This window comes from Centruroides sculpturatus, unplaced genomic scaffold (assembly GCF_000671375.1).
Source record: "Centruroides sculpturatus isolate CEXI.00-Female unplaced genomic scaffold, Cexi_2.0 scaffold973, whole genome shotgun sequence".
Taxonomy (NCBI): Eukaryota; Metazoa; Arthropoda; class Arachnida; order Scorpiones; family Buthidae; genus Centruroides; species Centruroides sculpturatus.
Window position 1 is genome coordinate 132085 of NW_019385487.1, and position 27290 is coordinate 159374.

Below are 27290 nucleotides of genomic sequence, written 5' to 3' on the forward strand. Positions count from 1 at the left end.
TACACTTAAACTTTTTTGGCATAATACTGAATGGCACTTAGCTAATACTTGTAATGCCCGAATGTACAAGGTTTTCCTTCGTTGTAGCAGAAAAAACCAGGGCTGTGGAATCGGAGTCGGACTCGGAGTCGAAGTCGTGGAGTTTGGTGTTTCAATCGGAGTCGGAGTCGTAAAAATATTCGCCGACTCCGATTTCTTTTTACGTCTTAACTTGTAATGTACAGTAGACCCCCTATAACGCGGGTTCAAATAACGTAGATTCCTATGACGCGGCGAAAAAATTGCGTCAATATTTGTACAAAGACGCTAAAAGGGACGCGTAAAACGCGGTAAAACGTCATCGCCAACTCGTCATCGCTGACGAGCAGCCGAACTACTTTCCGCCGTCTAGCGCCACGCTACGGAGATTTTACGCTAACTATCGTCTGTACAGTATGTAAATTAGGTACGATAAGTCTAATACAGCACTGTAATTTTATACATTTCTTGTGAAAGAAACATTTCTTATTCAACGGCGATTAAAATTATTTATATTAATGATGTCTCCAAAGTTCAACAAAGTTTTCGCCGAAAAATAACATCTGAAATCGCGGCCGTCATTTCGTGCGCTGCTCCGAGACGAAAACAAGCTTGAGCAACGACGATGTCAATGGTGCACACTCGGTAAGTAATCCTACAAGTTTTTGTTTATAGCGTAGTTTATACGGATTATTTCCAAAAAATATATACGTATTTTGGAAATGTTAAGTCGAATTAGTTTAGAATCGATTAATTTTATGGAAGAAAACCTTTCAAACAGCCGTAGTCAGTAAACTTCACACGTGTCAAATACGAGAGCCAATCACAGCCCAAGGTTTTCTACAACGCGAAATTTGTATAACGAGGAACGTATTTTCGCGTTATAGGGGATCTACTGTATATGAAACGGAAAAGTATTGGAATCGTGTCAAATTTGACCCTCCAAGTTTTTCTGCAAATCTACACGTTTGCAGATCTTCCGAACCCCTAAATAAAGTCAATAAAAAAGGAAAAATTCACGCGAGTGTGTGTGTTAGCGTCTAATTTGTTTAATTTCTTTATTTTCTGTTCAGAGATATTAAACAATATCTCAGAATAAGTAAAGTTTAAGAGACGAAATAAGGCACTGTAGCTTGCGTATAAAGGGGTATTAATACTATTAATACCCCTTTATACGCAAGCTACAGTGCCTTATTTCGTCTCTTAAACTTTTCAGTGCCTTATTTCGTCTCTCTACTACCTATTATTAAATTTTTGTTCTTAATTAAAGGACGACTGTGTAAAGATATAAAAGTGGTCATGTGTCATATCTCTAAAAAATATTTTACTGGTTATTAGCGTTTAAAATTAAAAAAATAATAATAAAATAAAACTCGTTTCTACCCTATAAGTAAGCTATTTTGTCATTTTATAATAGTACAGTAAAACCCGTTAAGATGTTATCACCTAAGATGTTAGAATGTGTATGGGGACATGATTTAGTTTATCCAATTTGAGGCTTAATTAAATTTTGTGTTTAAGCCCTTTTATTGAATTTTTTATTCTGAGGTCACGTGATGACATCAGAATTTCTGGGTCTCTTTCGGTAACAAGACCGCCCCTGGTCGGAGTCGGAGTCGGAGTCGGAATCAGAGTTGGAGTCGGTACGTTTTTACGCAACTCTACAGACCTGGAGAAAAACAAATTAAAAAAGATACGGGTTTAGAATAAACAAAGATAAACAATTATTTAACTCCTATGAATGTAGTACCCTAAGATTTTATTTGCCCATCAGAGGTTAAATTGGGTTATATTTACAGTCTCTGTGTATATTAAAAAACATAACAGTTAGGAAAATTATAAAAAGATTTATACATATGTAGGTAGTACGAACCAAGTTTACAACAAATCATATAAGTATACAAAAGCAGCAATAAAAGTCAAGCAGAACGTTATGTCGCTAGCGTGACATGTGACATTATTATAATAAATCATATACTAAATATACTTAAAGTTATTTAATTAACATAGTCTCATCTCATCAACGTATATAATGTTAATATAATTTCCAATGTTTATCACACAACAAAACTTTTTGAATTCGTGTCTGTCTTCATTTCCGTAATGTTTTCATTGGAAGTTACTGTTTCTTGCGATGGCCTGTTTCTTAGCACGAGGGACAGAAGACTTCTCAATGGGGATTCAAAAAACACAAAGTAGAACAGAGCAGCAATCAGTGACAAGAACATAACAAAGGAATATATCATCCACTGTAAAAAAAAAATAAATGTAATCAATTATGAATAACTTCTCAAGAGTGAAATCGCAAGCCCATAAAGAAAGCATTTTAATCGAGCAACAAAAATTGCAATGTTTTGCTGTTCAATTAAAGTAGGCTTGGCATTGATGCGAAAAAATTTTGGAGATATTCTAAATTTTATTGCTAAATTAGAGTCACCCAATATAAGCGTTAGGCTTATCTGAATGCTTGTAGTGGTGCACTTAGTACCCTGGTTATCACTCGGAGCCATAACTTTGGGAAGGGAACTTGGGAAGCTGAGGATGTGGCGGCATTCGCGTAAGTTAAAATAGGTGGCACTGACCCGAGATCTGGATGGCTCCTAGGCAATATAAATGTTGCTGTAATAAACGATCTCATGGGTAAATGACCTGGCAAAAACTTCGTTTCACGTTAGGTTAAGTTAAGTTAGAGTAAGAATCTTTACATTGATTACAATAAAACTAATAATATTAATAACATAATAATTTATAGTATTAACTATATTTTTACTATACGATAAGTGATCATTGTTAATGAAAAATTGTTAACAATTTATAATAACTATTACATTTTTTTTATTTGTTTGTCGAAACCGTGTCTTCTTGTTTTGTTTGGTTCAATGTCACGACTTGATGAATTTATTGACAACTGAATTTATTATCGTCAAATATAGAGATAGAATAGCAAAATTACAAACCTACTTTGAAGCAAATGGCATGGATATCATAAAGGCAGATAAATCAAAACAGATTATCACAGTGAAACAAGAATGGATCCAAACAAAAAAATCAAAAATAGTTAATAAATGGTATTTTAAAGAACTACCAATAGACCTAAAACAAGTCATTTATGTTGAAGTCAAAAAAGGAATAAATAAGCAAATTGAATTAAAGAACACAATAAAAGAAGATAAACAGTATATTTTAGCAAACGAAAATAGAGGAACCCCTAAGCTAAACATACAACTAAAAACATAAACCAGGCGAACAAATAAGACCCATTGTCCACTTCAAAAATTCAGTGCTACATAATTTAGAAAAATACTTAAAACGAAAATTACAAAAGTATAACTATTCGGGATACTCCATCAAACACGCAGACGAACGTATACACGGCATGGAAAATAGAAAAATGAGCAATAATTACAGACTTGCAAACCTAGATATAGTAAACATGTACCCTATGATAACCTGGAATGTAATAGAAAGCACACTAAAAAAGATTGAAACAGAAGAAAAAGAATTTGACTTAATAGAATCCGTATACAGAAGTAATTATTAAGAAGTCAACAATAAGTTATAAAACAACAAACAGGCATAAACATGGGATTGGTCATAGGCCCGAAGCTAGCAAAACTTCTTATGGTAGATATAGTTCAAGCAATCAAAAAAATTACAGGCATAAAGTTCTATAAACGATATGAGGATGACATAGTTATACTATATTACCAAGAAATAATAAATTTAGAAGAAATAGAAGAAAAAATATGCAAATTAAACGATAATAATAAATTCGAGGTAGAAAATGAGGCAAACACGGAAATAAATTACCTCGACATTAAAATAACCAGAAAGGCAAACAAGATTAAATTCGAGCCATACACAAAACCATGCGAGATTAGGAGTGTTAAAATACAATTCAAACATTCCACAGTACATAAAAGAAAACATATTCATTATGGAGTATAAAAAAATCGAGAGCAGAACAAACTCACTACAGAAGAAGAAAAAACAGAGTAAGATACATATCCTTCCCCTACATACGTGACTTCTTTGAACAGATAAATAAAAGTTTCCATAAAATAAATATAAAACTAGCCCCAACTTATAACAACTTGCAAAAAAAATCCGGAAGGCTGAACCTGGCATAAATAAACAACCGGACAAATACAACACTACAGAAGTCGTTTATAAAATACCTTGCACTTGCGAACCACCAAAGGTATACATTGGAGAAACAAAACGAAAATTAGAAACAAAATTAAAAGAACACATCCCGGATTTGAAATGTAATAGAATCAATTCTGTTTTTTACGAACATTGCACGACTCACAACTGCAAAATAGATAAGAATGAGTTAAAATAGTACACAAAGTAAAAAATTGATACAAAAGAAAATTTAAGGAAAGCTACGAAATTACTACAGACAAAAATAATATTAACAAGAATCTGTGAGGATCCGAATTCGGATGTGTTTATATCATTTCATTATAAGATGACATCGTAGTCATACTTTCATTCCACGGTGTCATAAGATCACAGTGTAGCTATACTTTCGTTCAACAACTATCAACTGTTACACCTGGGAGTTAAACATCTGTTAAATTCTCAGGCCTAATAAAGACGCTTTCTCATCACCTTTCGACCTAATATCGCGATTTTAACAATTCAACATTAGACAAGAACAACAAAGTGAATCAGTCGTCGCCAGTTCTTCCATCGGATTACTTCTACGTAATATCTGTGCTCATTTGGATACCTCTTCGCTTTTGATATCAAGAATCGTTTAATATCAAGAATCGCCTAATATCGAAGGAACTATTGGACTTAACACTACCTTCCCGAACTTTCTTTCTTAACGACTGGATCCAGATCAAGATATCAAAAAGGTATTTATCGCCACGCGTATGAATTGTAAACTCTCTCTCTCGCGAATGCTCAGTTAACTTTACTATCGAACTTAACTATCAACATATTGTAAGAGATGTATTCCCTATCATTACCTATTAAACATTTGTTATGTTAAAAAGCGACTGAGTAATTCACTTCCGGTGCGCTGTCTCTCCTTACATCCCGACTCTGATCGCTCCGTTACGCGACCGCTCGCTTGACCTAAATAACGCGGCTTCCGTGTCCGTCGAGACGCGGTGGTGTCATCCTGACAGGGCACCAAAGAGGTGCCGACCCTTTGGTCACAAATCTAAGAATTGAAATTCATAAAAACCGGCTACAACTATTAAAATAGAATGTTTATACAGTCGCAGGCGAGGCTGTGTGCGGCACTCTGGAAGTGAAACTTTATAATTTACGAGGCATGCAGGGGAGGTCGTCATGTCGGTAGGGAAGGGAAGGGAAGTAGGAAGTATTGAAGGTGCCTGACATATACTGTATAGGCAAGATACAACCTATCTATGTAACAGACTGAAGAGGAGCGAAAGCCCGAAACGCGTATCTGTATGGAGTAAAAATGAATAATGAAATTATTTGCTAAATGTCAATAAATTCACCAAGTCGTGGCATTGAATTAAACAAAAATTAAATTTTTGTTCGCCCTTGACACTTGTGCATGGCCGTGCGGTAGATTTTCTCAGTATGATGCAAGTCTTCGAAATGCCGTCCCTTAAATCTTTTTTTTTAAATAACCTTTGATTGTGATTTCTTTTAAACTGCACAAAATGTACGAATACTGTTTTTATTTTGAAAATATAAATTGATATAAAATATTGATCTCGACTATCAACTAATCTACTACAGTTTTACTCTTCTATCTTTAACTGTAGCAAATTCGTTAATTAGGAATGTGTAGTTTAGAGTGGCAGTTAATGTAGATTCAATAGAAATGATAGATTTCTAAGTTTTGTTTGGAGTATTGAACTTCTTAAGTAGTGTTTTATTAATTTTAATTTGGAGAAACTTCTTTTCCCACTAGCTACAGAGACAAAAAGGGTTAAAAAAATTCTCAGAGCTACAACAGTATTTGGATAAAAAGTAATTAAGTTATTTTGGCACTAATTATTTAAAACATCCGAAGGTTTCATAGAATATGCTAGCATTCGGGATATATCACGCAATTCTTTTTGAAGATCATTTGCATTTACTGTATATTTAATTCATTTTCGAAAAAAAGTATTGACTGGAGACTAGTACAATAATTTCCTAGCGTTTCTTCATCTAAGTCAGTGATTCTCAAACTTTTTTGATCCACCGCCCCCTTTGTTCCATAAAGTTATACCCAACGCCCCCTAACCCATTTTCTCTTGTGTGAGAAAAGGATTGGAAATATTCTTAGGAAAACTTTTCTATGAATCTCACACTTTGTGCCCTTACTGTACATTGTTCTCATCATCTGGAAACCATTAAACGCAATGTTTCCTCTTATCTGCCCCAATTTTGCCTTTGGTCACCGTTCAATACCTTGCCTCCAGCGCCCCCTAGATCTATTCATCACCCAGAAGGGGGCATTATTGCTTAATTTTGAGAAACGCTGAGCTAAAATAAAAGTCAATGTGTTAGAAATATTCAAGTTGTGACCTTCAATAAAAAATAAAAAATATATAAAATGTCAACATTTTATATATATTCCGTCAAATTTTTATATATAGAATTTGTCTGCCGTCGCCCCTCTATATTTCCTTAACGCCCCCCAATTCTCTTTGAGCCTTCTACCCCCCTGAAAGCCTCCAGTGCCCACAAGGGGGCGTTATCGCCCACTTTGAGAAACGCTGATCTAAGTCCTTGAGTTTTAAAATGTCATATAAAAACTGAAAATATTTGCTATGGGTTTCCAGAAGCGTGAATCGTTCATTCAGAGAATTAACGGTAATGTCAAGAATATAATTGAAAAAGTTTATTTTAAATTTACTCTCTTATTGTTAAGGGTTCGTTGACAGCTTTTTCGTAGTCAAATTGATGCTTTTTCCTTCTGGCTCTGACTTCAGTTTCCGCTGGAAATTCTGTACTGCATTCAAAATTCTCTGCAATATCATTAGCAGCAATTTTCATCTGATCATGTCCAGATTGTCTATAACTTTTCACTTTTTGTATGATAACACCCTTACACTATCTGTCAAATTTATAGTTACAGATTCTAGACTAAATTTAGTTTAAATAAAATATGACGCCAAAGAACTACATCACATATAAAATTTGTACAGTAAACCCCCTATAACACTAGATAATTCTGTGTTATATGAATTCCATGTTGTACGACTCACTTAGATTTTACAAATACGTGAGCCGTTTACAGCCCGGCACACGTATTTGTAAAATCTAAGTCACTGGTACAACATGGAATTTATATAACACGGAATTATCTACAGTGTTATAGGGGATCTACTGTAATTTTTAATATTTTTTGCTAACCCTCTTGCTTTAACTTTAATTTCTGCATCTCTGTTGACGTCTTCTATTATTTGGAATAATGCATCATAGATTTCGCAAAGTTGAAATCGCTGCTTGACCACCTAGTAGCACTCAATTGTTTTACAGTTAACTGTGAAACATTTTTTAGCACTTCCCAACGCTTTGTCGATCCAGAAAAAAAGTGTAAAGTTCATGTACAATAAAAAAAATTATTGTTTCTGTAGAAGAAGACACCATTCACAACTAGGTTAAAAGAATGACGCGAGCAGGGCTTATTAAACGCCCTTGGATATTTTTCAAATATTCTATTTTGTACTGTACACCCTTTCTAACTCTTTTCATATTAGCTCCGTTGTCATAGCCTTGTCCTCTAAGCCACTTTAACTCGAAACCTAACTTTTCCAAATGTGTCAGAATAAATTCTGTCAAACCCTCTCCACTTGAATTATAAGCTGCAAAATAACCAATAAAAAATTTTTCGATTTCATATGAATTTTGAATGGAGTTAAAAGCGACAACTGTTATTGTTAATGAGAGCTGTTGAATTTGACTTACGTCTGGGGCACAATCGGCGATTATCGAAAAATATTTAGCGATTTTTGTTATTTCGACAATTTTGCTTATAATTTCATTTTCCATCAAATTTATCAATTCATCTTGTATATTATTGCTTATAAGGAGATCCTTTGGCTTTGGGGTAACGGATTTTGATGATCTTTGGTGTAGAGGTAGTACACCATGTGAGTGTATTACCTGTAAAATACTAAAGTGCAACATTCAAATATAATCGAGAAAAACGAACTCAAAGTTTTTTGAGCACTTTATATATAAATTATACATACTTCTATTTGAGCGTCCTGTGGCAGAGTAGTAACGATTCTGTTTTATAAGCTTGAATTCTCGAGTTCGATTCTTTCGTATAACTTTTTTTTAATTCATAAATACTTATAATGTATTTATTTATTTACTCATTTATTTATTTATTATTATTTATTTATTTTAATTTAATTTCTACTATTCCAAGTCTAATATTTTTTTACTTTTGTTGACAATAACGGCGCATTCTTTACACCTATGTGTCAACTTTCCCATCTAATTGTTATCAGTAACGGTGACCGATCTAATTCTCACTAGGAGCGTTTATTCTATCGGAGTTCTTTTTAACTCCCTCTTTAGCAGTTCGTTTCTGAATTTCGACACAAATAGACGTATTTGTGCAGTGAAATTTATTTTGAATAATTATTTTATAATTAAAAAAATGTCATCAAGAGAAGCAAGTTCTTCACGTTGTGACGAAAAAACTGTTGATGATAACTCTTTATACAGTGATGTATCGAAGCAGCGGCTAAAAGATGAAGTAGTGTATTATGAGAGTTTACTTTTCGAAAATAATTTAATTGCAATAACATTTGATACACTATCTGAAAATGCTATGCTAATAGACAGAGAATTATACAATAATAGATTGAATGTGTTAAAAGAAAAAAATTTATAAATGTTGCAATTAAATTATTTGTGCTTTCAGTATTAGGGACTATTAGAGATTTGTGTATTTTTAACTTTCAAGTACTGTACATATTGTTTGCCTGTGTTTACCCATTTTTTACCCTTATACAAATCTTTATGCCTATATGTCCTAGTTCTAAGAATGACTAAAATTAACACGGGAATCGAAGTGCACCTTCCACATTTTTAAAGTCAGATATGCAAATGTACTCCGTAACATGAAAATTTTCAACTTTACCATATTAAACTGTAAAAGACCTGTAGCCTTTCTCATACTGCCAGCACCATAACAGATAATTAGACCGTGAAGCAGATATATCCAGACATTCAGACTGTTTAACACCACAAAAATGCGAAGAGATAACAAACGATTGACGGTTCCTGAAAATAAACAAAAAAAAAGTTAACATTTTTATAACGTGACGATTAAACTTTAAAAACGTACTGTACGTTTATAATACGTTTATATATACGTTTATATATACGTTTAAAACATAATGTACGTTTATAAACGTAATGTATGTTACGTAATGTAAAAAAAAAACGTAAATGTACACAAAATACTGTTTACGGTAAAGTGATTATTTAATCTTTTCCGAGTGGAAAATAAATAAAAATTTTTAAAAAATACGGATTATTTCGGAAAATAAAGAAAATCGAATTATTTTAGTCACAACAAAAGATTTAACTGAACTACGTACAACTTTTAGAGTATTCATTTTAATTAACTGCGAATATCCAGTATAACTGTATCGGTAAAGTAAGTGAACTTTTTCATGTAATATAATATACATTGGACAATATAAATACACTTTACGATATGAAACTAATAATTATCTAAACAACTTTAATTAATTCAGTTACCGTATTTATTTTCCCAAATATAGCACATAAGCTATGTATGATTTAGCGAATTGTATTTTACTTCAGCTAAAGCCTTAAACTAAGTTCACAAACGCAATTAAAAATATTATAAATGTTAATATAAATTGCTAATATTCTAATTTACAGTAGATTAAACGGACAACAGAAAAAGCGCCGTATATATATTTATTCCTATCTATATTTAGATGAAAAAATCGACTGTAAACACTAGATAATGAGGACTTTCTTACCACCGTGTCCTGTCACACAAGCCACTGTCAACCAAGCTAATCCTACGGTCCAAGCAAATGGAGAAATGCACTGAAAGGCGATGATTATATTTTCGTTGGCCATAATATTTTTCTTGTAACTATGCGCTCCAAAAATAGATAATGTCATTAAGACAATGCATCCGGTCCAACAAAGTAAAAGGGTAATCTAAGAATTTAAACGGAAAATTTTTAAACGGACTACGTAAAAAGTTTAAGTTTAGTTTTCGTGATATTACTTTCTGTAAATAAAAAATAAATGTTTAGAAATTTAAGAAGAAAAAGTCTAAAATGAAAATTTTGATATTTACTAACATCACGAGTAACATTCCCGTCAACAGCAATGTATGGCGTTAGGAGCCTGCACTTAATTAAATATTATAAATTTATTGACTGTAAATCTGTCTGTTCTCTTCTATGCCATGAATTATTATACAATGATTTATTCTATTTGTAAGATTTTACTATACGTTATGGAAAATGTGTAAATATTTGAATTGATTACGTAAAAAAAGACGTTATATACACAAAACAAGGAAAAAAGTACAAATAATCCTCGTTATATTACGATTGTAAACGTTCCAGAAAATTGATCAAATTGAAGATAGTTCGTTTGATTCTCGGCAATTCTCTTCAGCGGTAGGTGTTATATGACAATTACTATGGTTATTGAAATATTGAATGTAAATTGGGTTTTCTTGCAAAACCTTCGCGGACGAAGTTGCGGGTAACAGCTAGTAAATAAATATAAACAAACAACGCCAACCCGATAACATTAAATCTAAATACCAAAATGATTAATTTACAGTGTTTTTGTTATTTCTTCTTCCCGTTTTTAAGTATTCGTTATTCGGCCGAATAGCGAAAAGTAAACCAAATACCGAATAGTAACCGAATATTCGTTACATCACTAGTTAGAATGTATATGGAGACACAATTTAGTTCAACCACTTTAACGCTTAATAACTAACTCCTGTGTTAAACCATCTGACTCCGATTCTGACCACTCTGACCACAGAAACTATTAGGCTTCAAACAGAATAAACAAAATCATGCCCCCCACACAGTCTAACATCTACACATATAGAAAAAACCTCGAATCTTTTGCATATCTAGAAATTTTACGGTGTCCTAAGTCCAAAAATGTAAAAATTTGGGAGGGGTCATTTTTAGAGCGAGCGATACACTTTTCCTCTGTTGTATATAACAGCCAGAAAAGTAAAAATTATTGAATACACATATATATATTACTTAGAGAAGTCTTTGAGCTTTGGAATAAAAAGTTTATACGCTCTATCTTTATTAGAACTCTATTTATTAAATCTTTTATTCTGAGGTCACGTAATGACATCAAAATTTTTAGGTCTCTTTCGGTAACAAATCCGCTCCTGGTCAGAGTCGGAGTTTATTGTCGGTAGATTTTTACTGGACTCCACAGCCCTGTTCCGGAAAATCGGATGTCAAATTATTTCAATTCATAACTTTTTCCTCGAAAAGAGTGAGAAAGATGACAAGCAAAAATCTATTGTTAAAGAGAATGTACGTTGTATGAGGGCCAACCACTAGTAGACTGAGATATTCAAAATAACAAGCTCCGTTGAATATTACATAGTTTAAATTAAATACATTAAAAACAAACACTTAAAATATGAATAAAATTGCCCATGTCAAAATAAATAATTACTCCTGTATAAGCTTATATGTATATATAATAATAATAATATATATAAAATAAATATACTTTTCCAAATGGGATTTTTTTCTTATTTCTTAATATATCTCCAATTAAAGCACCAAAACAATAAGTACCAAGATGGGAATAATATGGTTTAAAATAATTATAAAGCATATATTTATAGGATTTCCTAAAATAAGAAATAATAATATAAATTAGTTTATTTTACTAATAATCATCCATTATCAAATAATAAAAAAGTTAAAAGTTTATACTCAGAAGCTGCAGGTATTCCAAGCATCACGTAATATCTGTTCGAAACTACATCAACTATATACATCATAATCCCTGTTAACATTAATACAATTATGGCGAGTCTTCCAAATCTGGGCCATCTGCAAAACGATATTAAATACATAGCAAAGGAATTCAAAATATCAAGCATTCGTTAAATAATAATACAGATTTTCATAGGCATTAATGTTAAAAAACTCCGCTTTATACAAATGGTGGTGACGAGTTTAACGATGTTCTCATCTCGTCACCACTGAATAAATCGACATACGTTTCTGTGTCACACTCGTTTAGACGTCTGAGAAGTCGACTCCCCTCCTGAAAAAAATGAGTTCACACACCACTGTAAGGTGTGTGGTGTTAACTCATTATTTTCTGCAGGGGAGTCGACTTATTAATAATAATAATAAAAATTCCTTAACCTTTAATGTATCTTTGTATATAAAATAATAACAAGTAATCAAAAAAATGTGCAATGTATTTTAACATCACAGAAGAACAGGATTTTGCATTTTCTCACTATTCATTCATGCATTATTTGAGCCGTTTATTTTGAAAATGGGGCAAGTCCAATTTTTTTATTACGAGATATTTAAAGGTTTGCATTTCAATAAATTTAAAAATATTGGTAAGTATTAATAGATATATTTTTAATATTTTGTGGTACCAGATAATGTAAGTTTATAATCCAATAGTGTTTACAGTGCCGACTAAAAAAAGTAAGAGTTTCATTATAACTAAATGGACTTGCCTCACTTTCAAAATTAATGAATTATTGTAATCGTTCATTTAATTGAGAATTTTTTCAGTTGCATCAGCCTCTTTTTAATAATAAAAACAAAATACTATTCAAATTTTTATAAATATTTATTCATTTGATAAAAAGTGAACCAAAACAAAGAATATTCTAGTAGAAGATATAACACAACAAAAGAAAAATTCAGTTTTATTAAGAATTTCAATGAAATTATACATTTTCAGTTTATACGTAGGTATAATTAAATGAATTTTATTCAGGATTTAACATTTTAAAATATTCATGATGAACGGGAGGTATATATGGTAATAAATCCATCATGTCCTTGTATTTTTCAGATGTAATAGATCTCTTTTTTCATACAGAAAAGATAACTTTATATTTTCGAAATTACTTGGTCTTCCTCGTTGTGGTGACAAATCGATAATTTTAAATTCAGTATCTCGTTCTATCGAGGTTTTGTAGAACATTTTGTATGGTGCATCTCTTGTAAATCTGATCCAGCATATATTTAACAAATTCACGATTTCTCCATCGGTATTTTTATTTCTTTTTAAAACTGCTTTCCCCAGATGTTGGGTTGAAAAAATATTTTCGCGTTTCATTTCATATACTAAAAATTTATTATGTTTTCGACAATTTCGTATTAGTTTGTAGTAATCCTGGGGAATATACAAGGAACTGGCTTTCCGGATTGCCATTTCTACCACTCCAAAATCACGATCGTTCGGTAAAAATAAATGTCCTGAAAATAAAAATTTGTGATCAATGATATTTATTTCATTGTCACCAGACTGAACAATTTTCATCCACGTTAAGGCCAACTTTATGTTTCTATTTTGGCCAGTGCACATGTCACTATAAGCTATAATGTTTTTGGGTTGTCACAATCTGTAAGTGCTTCAAACAGCAAGATATTACTTCTTGTGCTCCTCGGGATGCTATAGTTTCATCTCAAATATACATACTAACTTCATCATTATGAACATTGTGGAAGCCTTGATTCAATGCATACATATTCCGCTTATATTTCTCGGTGTTGGAAGTAAACCTATTATTATCGAAACGCAAAATTAAGATATACTTTTTGTTATTTATGAAATATTGTATAACCACCGACTTTCAATATCAAAGATAGATAGATGGAAACACCCTAGATTTCAGACATGATGTGAAACGGTTACATTGCTTCACCATACAGCACCGAAGCTAAATTTTGCCGTAATATATGCGGTCAAAAATAATCTCAATCTAAGATGGACTTGCACCACTTTCAAAATAAACATATTTTCAATACTGTTAAGAGCTAAAACTTCCATCTCCCAAATACTAGAATCTGAATTTTTTTACTGTAAATTGTTTACGCATAAAAAGATCATAACAAGTTTTATCTATAACTACCATTATCTCCATTTTTTTCGAAAATGGACTTGCCCCACTTTCAAAATAAACGGCTCATTTGTAGCAGGTGTTTTACATTTCTGTTAGAAATAAGTATGGGAAAGCTAACAATGCTTACGCCGAAGAAAAAATACGAACTTGTGTCTGAATTTGAATGTATAAATAATAAAACTTTGTAAGCCGAATTTTCAAAACAAGAAAACCTTTCAAATACAACACTGGTGGGAATTCTAAAGAGAAAAGAGGAAATTAAGAAATGATTTTTTTGGCCTTCCACACGACTGTTTCGATAACGCCAGAGAAACTCACCGTACAAAAATGTGGAAGATGCTCTGGTACATTGTCTAAAGCAAATTCGTTCATCGAGTCTTCCTGTATCGAGGCCTGTACCGAAACAACAAGCGAAGGAAATCGCTGAGGAACTTGCAGTAGAAATGAACTTTAGTGCCTGTGATGGATGGTCAAATACTGTTAAAGTCGGATAAAGTTTATTGAACGCCTCAACCGGTAAAACCGATCTAGCATCCGGTACGACTACTCCTATACGGCACCCCTAAAGGATGGGAGTCAAGTCCCCCAGCCCAATTGACAAGCAAGTACCGACCATTCACGAAAAAATTGCCATCATCGTTTGGCCCGAAACCAGGCTTGGCTAATCTAGGCTGGAGTTGAAAGACTCACGCCCTGCTCACCAGTTTAGCGGCGTGGCTAAAATCTGTATGCGGCACGTTTCGATGCTAGGCGAAATTGGTCTGGGTTGAGTCCTATCTTGTCTGCGATGTGCACGTTGACCGCGACTACGTGTTCTGCGTCCTTTGTTCGTCGGCAAACACTAACTGAGAAAGTAATCCAAGCGAATAATTTACTTTATTTGAATCGGCCACGCGATATTTACAATAGTGTCGAGATATAATACAAATCCAAGAACTGCACAGTTGTCGACTCCAAAGGTTAACTAACGTAAAGTGAAAAGCTATCTCTCCTCCTCAGAGAACGGGAGCAAAGTGAGGTCAGAGGGCGAAAGATCACGCGGTGGCGCTTTTTGCCCTACAACTGTATAAAACACTGCTGTATTTTCCAAATTGTAGTTTCGTGAATTTTTCAATTTTGTTTTAATCGTCATATCCGGTAACTTGACACATTTTCATATCCCCTTGGAGTGTCGACTTATGCCATCTCGACTGTATTTAATGTTTTTATAAATACTGAAGGATTAAAGTATTATTATCCAATACCATCTTGACAAATTTTTAGAATTTTAAATGCAACCAAATCTACTTCGATGGGAGATTTATTAAAAAGGAAAAACAATTCTTTAGAAAATTAGTATCAAAACTTATCACTATTAGGCTTCAGGCACTGAAAGCAACGAACATCCTATACGAGCTACCGTATTTCCCCGAAAATAAGACAGTGTCTTATATTAATTTTTGCTCTGAAAAATGCGCTAGGTCTTATTTTCAGGGAATGTCTTATTTTTTCCAGGAAGAAGAATTCACATTTATTATTGAACAAAAAAATTCTCAAGTCGAACTTAGACGAGAGTGACGTATATCCGGTGTGTCGAACTGTCGCCTTTTTATAGCGTCAACATCGGACTCAATAACCAATTAGTGCTTACTGAACCGTAGCACTATGCAAATGTCATGTGGCGTGATTCCCGGCCGACCAATTAGCCATCACCAGCCGTAATGTTATGCAAATCTGTGATTCCCAAGCCATAGTCTGATGCAAATCGTGCCGTGTGGCGTAATTGCCTGCTGACCAATCAGTGGCTGTACTTTCAAAAAGGCAACGGCCACTTTCAACCATCTGTCGATGACCGTTACGACTAAAAAAAACTTCGCTAGGTCTTACTTTCAGGGGAGGTCTTATATTTCGCAATTCAGCAAAACCAGTGCTGGGTCTTATTTTCTGCAAATGTCTTATTTTCGGGGAAACACGGTAGCGACAGTTTGGTAAAGTGTTTGAAAGCTGCCAAATTTTGTAAGTGAAATTCGATAAATTTCACTTTTCGAGTATTACAAAACCTAAAATTACACGAATAAAAATCGAAAACCCAAAAATATTAACAACTATGGGATTACATTCTCCGAAATCTATCACATCAATAAGAATCTATTTCAGACCATTATGAAATAATTTCATACGTCGTCCAAAAAGAAAGATCGACTCCGCCGTAAAGACAGTTTGCCTAAATGTGAAAGGGACGTTAATTAAGATTTAAAAGAAGACATTTTTATGATACTTCTATACATTTAATTTTGTAATGAATTCCATACGTGTTGAAAAGGCAAAATTAGGTACACGTTACGAAAACAAATATTTTTGCAATTATTCACCAGCATCATTTGTACCCAAACATGTTCCATTGGATATTCGCCAGAAGCTTCCTGTCGAGCTATAGAGATGATCCGCTCAAAAATTTTCGTGATCCATATAGCTGATCCAGAGTGGGATCTTCCTATCGTGCCAATTTTAAACAGATAAGAAACTGCTATAAGTAATAGATATGTATATATCCATAGTGCGGGTTTCTTTATATTCCTTTTAAAAAATCAAATTTTCAAAAATATTTCCTCAAAATTGATGAAACTTCATGGGTTAATTCTACAAAAATAACCACTGTTTTTTTGGCTGGACCACATTTAATCAGAGACAAAAGCTTATATTCGTATTCTTTATTTATTTATTTACTGTGCATTTCGGGTGCAATATTTTCGTTTAATTTGCACCCCTTTTCAGGTTTTTTTACATTTCTATAGATTGGTAAATTCAATTATTACATTTGTTATAACGGTAAATTACTACAATAGTTATTTGGATATATTTATAGAATAGTTAACTAACCTGTTTTAAGTTTTAGACCGACATCTGCCCAGATGCGATCCAGGCAAAAAAAACGGTGGTTAATTCTGTAGAATTAACCCATGAAATTTCATCAAGTTTGAAAAAATATTTTTGAAAAATTGATTTTTTAAAAGGAAGATAAGGAACAGTTAGAATCTCTTAGTTGAAACACTTTACTAAAGATTATCTAATCGATTTAGCATTATATCAGGTAATTTTTGTACATAGTACAAAAATAAAGATAAATTTTTATCTATTTATAAAAAATACATTGTCGAATTCTTACCTGTCAACAATACATAATAACAGTGACATTAAGATGGAAAGTTGCAGCAACGCACTGATGAACCATAATACGTTGAAACCCTCCTAAAAATATTTTACAAAGTAGACGAATTAAAAACTAATAAAACTACTAATATTTTATTTGATTTATCTATAAAAGTATCATACACACAAATACAAGAATCATTATACTATAAACTCTATTTATTAAAGCCATTTTTTCTATTACTGTCGCCTCTAAATTTTATCACGGTTTATAAATTAAAATTTTTCCGTTAATAAAATTACTTATTTAAACGTTTTTCATGTTACTTTTTTATTTTTATACAAATTAATAATAATTTATGCAATAAAATAAAATAGAGTTCAGATGTTACTTAGTTTTCTGCACATTACAGTTGAATGTAATTATTAATAAACCTATAAATAGCCTTTTTAAACCGATTACAAAAGAATTTCTCTGAAATAATCCTTATCTAATAATTAAACTAACCATTGGTCTTGATGGTTCAATAATAATGCTTTCTGTTTGCATAATATCACAATTCGATCTGTTTTCTGTGACGTATGAACAGTGCTTATTTCATTAACGTGCAACAAAGGCGGAAAATGAAATTAGACAACAAAGGAATTGCAGAAGCAAAAGCAACCTGCTCTAGCGATACGCTGGTGTTGATCTGCACTATATTTCATTATCGAAAAATTTTAATAATATTTAATTTATCAAAATTACTTCGTAAAGAATGTTTTTATTTGTAAAGAGAAATTAAATATAATAGCTAACTTTAAATAAAACGAATTGAAATGGAATTTTAGACATTTTTCGCATCACAGACAACCACATTTATAGGCCTACTGAATTTTCCCACTGATAAAAGTTGCAAAATTTATAGCAAGTTCCGTTTCTTTTAACAAACAATTGACGTTACAAATAGTCAAATAAAAAACGTCCTAAACAAAACATCGTTATACAAAAGTTTAAAGTGAAAGAGAGTTCAGGAAACCTTAAAATTACCTTTATATTATATGTTACACATTAAAAACATTTGTACCTTAACGATAAATAGCATATATCTAATACATTGGCTTGTTCAAAACAGCTTGAGTGAATGCAAATTATCACGTAATCGTTCATAATGTCTAAAACTTAAATTAAAGACTAAATTTTAACTTTTATACATTTACCGTAGATCCAACGGTTGTGTAAATATGAATATGGGTGACATATTGCCACCATTCGCTTTCTAAGTGTTTTCCCTGATTAATAACAACATCCCAATGAGGACCTTCTCCAAGAAGAGGCAGAAGAATTGCGGTACCCAAAGCGAAGAATATCGGAAGTGTATATCTGCAAGACGAACAAAATATAACACACGAACCAATGAAGTAAGAGTTAAATATTTTACCTGATAATTCGGTTGACTACACGCATGATATAGTATTTCGCAGAGTTTCGTCCAGTTTCTTGTCTCAGATACATTATCATAAACCCGCTAGCCAAAAATTATTATTCATGATTAATTTTAAACAAAAAAGTATTTTTGCCAAAAATTTATAAATGTTACTATTATTAATATGATAGAGAATGAAAATATTCTTGGAAAATTGTATTTATATGTAACATTTAAATTAAAATAATCTTACCTGTAGAAGAAGAATGATTCTATCACAGTGAGGCCTTGGAGAATAATTTCGAATAAAAAAAGTTCCGCAAGCTTGAAGTTANTAAAGAATGTTTTTATTTGTAAAGAGAAATTAAATATAATAGTTAACTTTAAACGAAACGAATTGAAATGGAATTTTAGACATTTTTCGCATCACAGACAACCACATTTATAGGCCTACTGAATTTTCCCACAGATAAAAGTTGCAAAATTTATAGCGAGTTCCATTTCTTTTAACAAACAATTGACGTTACAAATAGTCAAATAAAGAACGTCCTAAACAAAACATCGTTATACAAAAGTTTAAAGTGAAAGAGCGTTCACGGACCTTTCAAATTACCTTTATATTATATGTTACACATTAAAAACATTTGTACCTTAACGATAAATAGCATATATCTAATACATTGGCTTGTTCAAAACAGTTTCTGTGAATGCGAATTTTATCGTAATCATTCATAATGTCTAAAACGTAAATCAAAGGCTAAATTTTAACTTTTATACATTTACCGTCAATTCACCGATTGAGTAAATATGAATATGACTGATATATTTCCACCATTTGCTTTCTAAGAGTTTTGCCTGACTAATAACAACATCCCAATGAGGACCTTCTCCAAGAAGAGGCAGAAGAATTAAGAAGCCCAAAACGAAGAATATCGGGAGTGTATATCTGCAACACGAACAAAATATAATACACGAACCAATGACAGTAAGAGTTAAATATTTTACCTGATAACTCGCTTGACTAAAATCATAATATAGTATTTCGCAGAGTTTCGTCCACTTTTTTGTCTCAGATACATTACCATAAACCCGCTAGTAAAAATATTATTCATTATTAATTTTAAACGCAGAAGTATTTTTGTTAGAAATCTATAAATGTTACTATTATTAATATGATAGCGAATGTAAATATTCTTCGAAAATTGTATTTATATGTAACATTAAAATTAAAATGATCTTACCTGTAGAAGAAGAATGATTCTATCATAGTGAGGCCTTGAAAAATAATTTCGAATAGAAGAAGTTTCGCTTGCTTGAATATATTGGTATATTTTTCTTTAAAATATAATTATTGTTATTTTTTTTATAATGGATAAATATAAAATATGTTTTGTATGAAATATCAGTTTTATTAATTGCAATATAATATGTATTAACTAGCTGTACTCGCGGCTTCACCCGTGCGGCTTTTGCAATTTGATAAAAATAACCCTGTCACAAATTAGTAATTCCGTAGAATTACTGATTTGTTTTTGTTTCAAACTATAGCACGCATTAGAATCACTTCGGTGATATTTATTGTTTCTTTCATAGAACTGTCTTTACATCTTGCATATGATATAATTTGTATATATTTTATGTATATACATATTTATATATATATAAAATGTACATAGGTGTACTAATATATAAAAAATATACATTAGTACTCAAAAAGTACAAAACTAATGAAAAAGGAACGACCACTAAACCAGAATAAGTAAACCAGATTTCAGAAATGAACATATGCGTATCACCAATACTGAAACACTTTGCAAGTATTTGCAGATTAATTTCACAGAAGATTTGGAGGTAGAAAATTGCAACTGACAAAGTGAACGAAGGAAAAAAATCGTGACAAAAATCATCGAATTGATTGCACGTATGACAAGAATTCAACCGTTAACTTACGGCGTAACATGAAGTTCAACCGATTGTTCAGTATTAGAGAAAACGATTTCCACTATTTAATAGAATGATTTCCCCTAATTACAGAAAAATTAGTATGTCGCTCCAGCGAACAATTATTCAATTTATTATTGCGAAATGTGTAAGTTTCGTGTCACAGAAGATTCGAGATGTTCTGTAAATATTTTTCGTTGCATCGTACCGTAGTTGGCAAGTTAAATAAAAGAAGGAGATACAACCCAAAGGAAAAACAATAAAAACAGTGAGACTAAGCATGCACTGATTAATCGGTAAGTAATAGGTAATCGGCCATATCGGTCATTTTCCCGGTTAATCGGTTTTAATAATCGGCCAATTTTGCATTTTAATAGTTTTGTTAGCATGTCATATATAAAGGACAATAAATTTCTGTTATATATTTGTTATTTAATGAACACTACTTGAAACTATAAATATTAAAAAAAATAATAACTAAAATTATTTATTTCATCAATACATATCATAAGGTATAATATAACCTGTTCAAAACAATCTGTATTATTTAAAGTTTAAACTTTAAATATGTAAAACAAATAGAAACTTTAAAACCCTTAAACTGTAATACAAAAACATGAGAATTTCTCCATTTTCAGGGCCCTTAAAAAGTTACCTCTAAGTCTGAAAATTCTTTTACTTTCAACGGAAGATGCTGGAAGACTTAGATATTTTGCTCAAATTAGAAAAAAATTCTTTTGAACTTCTCTACCACAAAAATGGCTGCTAGGTCTTTGTATAAGAGGTAAATGTAAATATTTTTCTAATTCTTCATCGAAACGTTTGTTCGCTTGTTTCGTTTTTTATTTCTTTTTAAAAACATGCTCTTATTCATTCTTTCATTCACCAGAAGTAATTCCTGAAATAAATTTAAGAAACTTAGAGATTATCCTCCATGTTAATCGTCTCCAGAAGTAAAAGCTTCAGAATTTAATTCTTCTTGAGATTTTGAATTATCAACATCATCTAAGTTACGGATTGTCCATCTTTTTATTTCCACTACCATATTTTTTTTTTTTTTTTAATTTTCATGATAACATTTTTCCAGATGATTTATCACGTGTTTGGTGGCGAAAGTTTCATCATTTTTTCCATCTCTCGAAATAGAAGACTGGCATAAATTGCACTTGGAAAACTTCTCGTTTTCATCTTTCTTAAAAAATTTCCAAGCAATACAATTAATTAATTGATAATTAATATCCAAACCCAAGCCATGAGGGGTTTAGATTTAATTATTAATTAAAATTAAAAAGTTTATTAAAATAATAATTTATCATTTTAATTTAATACATGAATCTAAAAAAGAAAAAATATTTTCATGTTAAAAGTTATTCATATAACAAGTTGTTATAAAATTATTTTTATCGAATGAAATTTTATGTTTTTATTAATAATATGTAATTTAATGCGATAATAAAATCATAATATAATTAACTATTAAAACAATAAATTATTAACACTAATCGGTAATCAGTCATTTTGCTTATTAGTGCATCCTTAATTGAGACTATAATATAGCGCTTTATGCCCTTATCATCTTTCGATTTTGATCAAACAATATTAATTATACAAGAAGTTTTACTAATATTAAAATTCTCTTTTTAATGGATAAAAATAAAAATCTAATTATGTCCATCACCATTTGCTTGAAATACTGTATATATATACTTTATACTGTAGGTATTTTTTCGAAAATTGGAGAAGTCTAAACTGTAAGCATATAATATACAAAACATAAAATTTTAATTTGCAGATTCATGAAGATTGCAAAAGTCACCCGGAAAAGCCTGGTAAAAGTTCATCCAAGAATAATATGTAAGAGAGTGTGTGTCACAAAAGAGTAATTGCCCATATTGTAAATTCAGCATTTCTGTACATTACTGTATACATTAGATAAAGCAGGTATAATTTACACACCCACCGACAACATGGATATTAGGAAAACACAAATGCGACCATCGCATTTGTTTCTTATATCGAATACTTTCTATTCCCCCTGTATTTAATTTCCCGTATATCGAATACTGGGAGGAATGTAAGTCTCGTAGCAATTTTGGTTTTAACTGGAATTGTAAAACATAAGGCCGTGGAAGACTCGTACAACTCGAAATTATCTCTGTCCTTTCGAAGTGAGTATTGTTACGACAAGAAAAACGCATTTCCCAGAATATTTTTAATAACGGATAACGTAAAATTTCATCACTCTGACATTGTTTCGATGATACTTGACGGAGCAGTCCACAAGTTACAAATTCCGTACGTATCGCAGCTTATTTCTTTAAATAAATACTTCACTGCATTTAAAAGCAGATCTTACAATGTTTTTACCTGTTTGTGAAGGTTATTCCCCAGAGAGCATATAATGCATTATCGTTAGTATAACTTCATCGAACACTAATTGCTAATATCTTACTTCTGACAGATTAAAAAAAAATCCGTTTATGTAATGTACGACTGCTTTTATATAAGCGAAACACTAAATTTTCGAACTCGGAATAATAAATAAACAATACATAGTTTGATGTAGACTTGTCTGTTACATAAATTTACACAAACGACAAAATAAAAAAATGGAATAATTCTTTCGACAAGACCATACTAATCTGTCATTTCGTTAAAATGTAGAAATGGTGTTCTATATTCTGTACAACGAAGTTGTATTTCCTGCCACGACATACGTTAGAGCAGTGATTCTTAACCTTTTTATACACGCGGCCAATCACATATTTCATAATTTTTGTGACTGCAATTTTTTAATATTAATTCATATTCGTTAAATTATCTATAATAAAGTAATACAAAAATCAATTTATTTTTTTATATAATAAGTGTAAAACATAACTTTATTATTTCATTATCTATTTTCTTCACTATATTTTTTGTTTGAAGATCCTGGTCCGCGATTACTTGGGCCTACATTAAAAAATTTTTTAATGCGTTTTTCTGTTTTTTCTCAATTTTATGGGTTAATTATGAATAAATAAAACTGGACACACAATATAAGAAAGAAATTCAATATAATTCGATCCAAAGTCGATACTAAAACACTCACAACTTGTCGTAAAGGTTTTGCATATCTTTTCGAAAAACATTTAAATTTTTAAAGCCTACTATTGTTCGTAATTATTTTTAAAATCTCAGGCACTATAAATTTCTTAGGATTACTTTGAAATAAAAGAAGTAAATACTGCGAAGTAAGTAGCATATTTGCATTTATTTCGTCGGTACTAACAAAGTCATATGTAATAAGAAATAACATAAATAAAGTTTTCGTACTGTATTTAGTTGTTTTATTATCTTTCTTTTTTCAATTTTCAATTTTCAATACGATATTCGATTATACGTCGATTTTCTTTTTATTACATTCAGAAGAAACTTATGCATAATTTAACAGCCCCCTGACAAGAAACACTTTTGTAACTTCATAAAAAACTTTCTTTAGTAATTGTTTTGAATCTTAATTTATGACGCGCAGCAAATTGTCAATGAATTAATGTGTGAGATAAAGATTAAAAAAAAAATATATGTATATAAAAAAACTTTAATTTAAAAATTTTCCGTATATAATTCTTAATAAGTTAATAAAAAATATTATCTTATTATTTTTATAAAATGAATATTCCTTTCTTCTGGCGAAAGAAATCTAAATAATTATCATCGCATGTTCGTAACATAATAAAAAAACAGGGTTAAACTAGAAATTTGTCATTTCATAATACGATACACTACCTTTCAAAAACGTAGTTGAAAGTGATAATATAATTACATTTTCTATATTAACTATGATAATGAATTAATTAAGCAATAAAACAATTTAAATTGGCAACTTCTTGCATACATTATGGCATAAATATTTATAAATATTAAATCATATATCTTATAGTAAAATATAAATACCTCCTATTGTGGTGAAAAATATTCCTGCAATGCCTACATGTCCCAACACCACAATATTTATCAAAAAAAATTTTACACCGCAGATCGATTTTGTACTCTCGTCGAGATTCGTCGAATATAATTTATGTAGAGATTTGTAAGGTGAAGCTCCGAGAATATACTCAAAAAATCTACCTAAAAATAACAAACAATATTATTCAGGTGCAATTAACTGATAAAAATACATTTATTTTATAATCATTTTTATGAACTATTCATAATATATTCGAAAATAAGAGCATTCCAGATCATTTCCCTTAACTTTATAATAATAATAGGTAAATTCTCACCCTTAAATATGTAAAAAGACTGTTTTGATATTTTTAAACACTTACCTTCACTTGCCTTCAAAGGAATAATATGAAGTCTCATTAATATTTCTGTTAACGTTGCCAATCCTACCCATGCAATAAACATGCCAAGGACAATTCTAAATTAATCAATTAATATTTTCATATCAATTTACTGAAATATGTTTTATATCATTTAACAATTAATTAAGTAACTATTACTGTAATTATATCTGTTTGAATGTAAGAATATAAATATGATTTATGGGTACATAATAACTTGAGAGCTATATTATATTATTTATAAATGTCTTAAATACTTGCTTAATGAAGACTTTTTACTTGTGAATCTTTACACTTTAGTTTAGTTTATCGGTGAAGGATTGTAGTGAGACTTAGCCCATGTAATAAAATAAGAGAAGAAGAATAAGGAGGGTGTGTAGTAAAAGAGGAGAAGAAGAGAAAGAAGTTGAAATCTTGGAAGGATGAGAAAAGGTAGGATTTCATAATTGACTTGCATGGCAATGATTAAATATAATCCTGACACAAATATACAGTACAAAGCGGCATTTTGGCTGATGGACAATTATACATACTGAAATCACATTATCAAAAATCTTACTAATACACCTTATCTTGCAGCCGAAGTTTATTGCTTCTAACGTTTTCAGTCTTGTTAAACCGAAGACGTTTAACAAGACCGAAAACGTTTCTCAAGAAAAATAAAGCAAATAAAAATAACAAAATGTATAAGTCGAACGCTTAGTACAACGAACAAGCTTTTCGAATATTTTTGAACTAGCCTATAATTCGTTGCAATTTATGACGTCATTTTTAACTTTGCAACGGAAGTATAAAAATCCTAAAGATTACATAAATATCTAAATACGAAGAGTTACCATCTCCGAACATCACTCATAAATACATAGCTTAATATAAAACATAATAATCGAGAGAAGCAGTTACTATTTATCTTAAGCTAGAGGCCCATGCTGCCGATATTTTTGTCGATTCTCGAATTTTACATTGTGCTGGAAGAGAATGTGGAAGGAATTTTAAACTAAATAATTGTCCATTGACCAGGTTTAGGAGAGAGCAAGAGAAACCAAATTCATTCTTAACACTATAGATAAACGAAAAATTAACACGATAGGATATCTATTAAGACGTTCAGGTCGAATAAAAGTATTGTTTGACTGAATGATAGAGAAAAAAGAAGTTAGAGGTCAACCTAAAATCAAATATTTGGTTGTTGTAAAAGGCAGAACACATTACTCGATTCAGTTCAATAATTCTTAAAATAAGAAGAAAAGAAAAAGCAGAAGCAGTCGATGATTTAAAACAAAATATTTAAAGTACAGTAATCAAGACAAACGATGCGCATTCAAATAGAAAATAAATTTCTCTTTAATATCATGTAATGCGCTTCAGAATAAAATAGATTCGATTGGCTATTTACTTTGTTAAACTTATTTTTTCCTTAGATTATTATCGTGTTTTTCACGAAAAGTTTACGATTTAAAATCATATTTTATATCGCATCGTCAATTTGCCGAATTTTTCGGTAATTTAAAGTTCTTTTCATAATTCCCAGGTTATAAATTTCATTCAATCAGTTTAATAAAAATATACTTACAACGATATCAATTGTCCGTTACTGTATTTAATACGTTCATCTTTGATTTTGCAATATCCGACGTTAAAGTCTACCGCTGTCCCGAATACTGAAAAGTAAAATAAAGAACGTAATTAAACATTTAAACAATTACATAAATTAATTTTCCAAAGTAACAATTTAATTTATAGCTTGTCTAATTTTCAATTTATCAGAAAAAATGAGGTTCGAATGCATTTTTTGTAAAATCAAATTTAACTAAAAGAAAAAAAGTATTTTAAGTAAGAAAAGTCGATCTACCAATACCGTTACTCCCTGCAGTGGAAAAAATTTTAATTGGAACTTTTTTTCTTTAAACACATCTGAAACATTCTTTACAAATTATTAAGAGAATCTGCCATTGATGGGCACTCCATACATTACAGTTACGACTTGCTTATATAAATAGCATAAAAGCAATCTCCTTTTTTATATAATACAATCTAACTCTTGCTAATCCGAACTATTTATCACAAAGAGTTTACAAATTACTGACTACTAGTTTGTAAAATTCTTTATACTGAATTACATATTTATATCGACTTTAAAATACATACTATATATAAGTACTGTAATAATTTTACAAAGTTATTATGCTTCGTTAGAATGATTTTGTGTTGTTTCGGCTGAATACAATAGACAGAATTGTTTAAGTTCGAACAGACAGTTGATTAAGGCATGTTCGGATTTACAAAAGTATTTTATATAATTAAAAAATATCAAACGACTTACTCCAATTCCCAACGTTTCTTAAGTCTTTATCACTGCATGTACTCGGA

General features: G+C 31.0%; 1 protein-coding gene across 1 annotated transcript in view; it reads right to left on the reverse strand.

Moving 5' to 3' along the window:
• Nucleotides 1-1776: 1776 nt before the first annotated feature.
• LOC111639439 (nose resistant to fluoxetine protein 6-like) overlaps nucleotides 1777-27290 on the reverse strand; it is a 97242-nt gene continuing 71728 nt past the window's right edge. Inside the window, exons 4-14 of the mRNA XM_023385331.1 lie at nucleotides 24903-24997; nucleotides 24529-24702; nucleotides 19893-19986; nucleotides 19657-19743; nucleotides 19435-19597; nucleotides 17262-17344; nucleotides 11949-12068; nucleotides 11740-11863; nucleotides 9981-10167; nucleotides 9104-9246; nucleotides 1777-2267 (exon numbers count right to left, since the gene is read on the reverse strand). Of these exons, the coding sequence (XP_023241099.1) occupies nucleotides 2076-2267; nucleotides 9104-9246; nucleotides 9981-10167; nucleotides 11740-11863; nucleotides 11949-12068; nucleotides 17262-17344; nucleotides 19435-19597; nucleotides 19657-19743; nucleotides 19893-19986; nucleotides 24529-24702; nucleotides 24903-24997 (1462 nt within the window). The 3' untranslated portion in view covers nucleotides 1777-2075. The remainder of the gene's footprint in view (nucleotides 2268-9103; nucleotides 9247-9980; nucleotides 10168-11739; nucleotides 11864-11948; nucleotides 12069-17261; nucleotides 17345-19434; nucleotides 19598-19656; nucleotides 19744-19892; nucleotides 19987-24528; nucleotides 24703-24902; nucleotides 24998-27290) is intronic.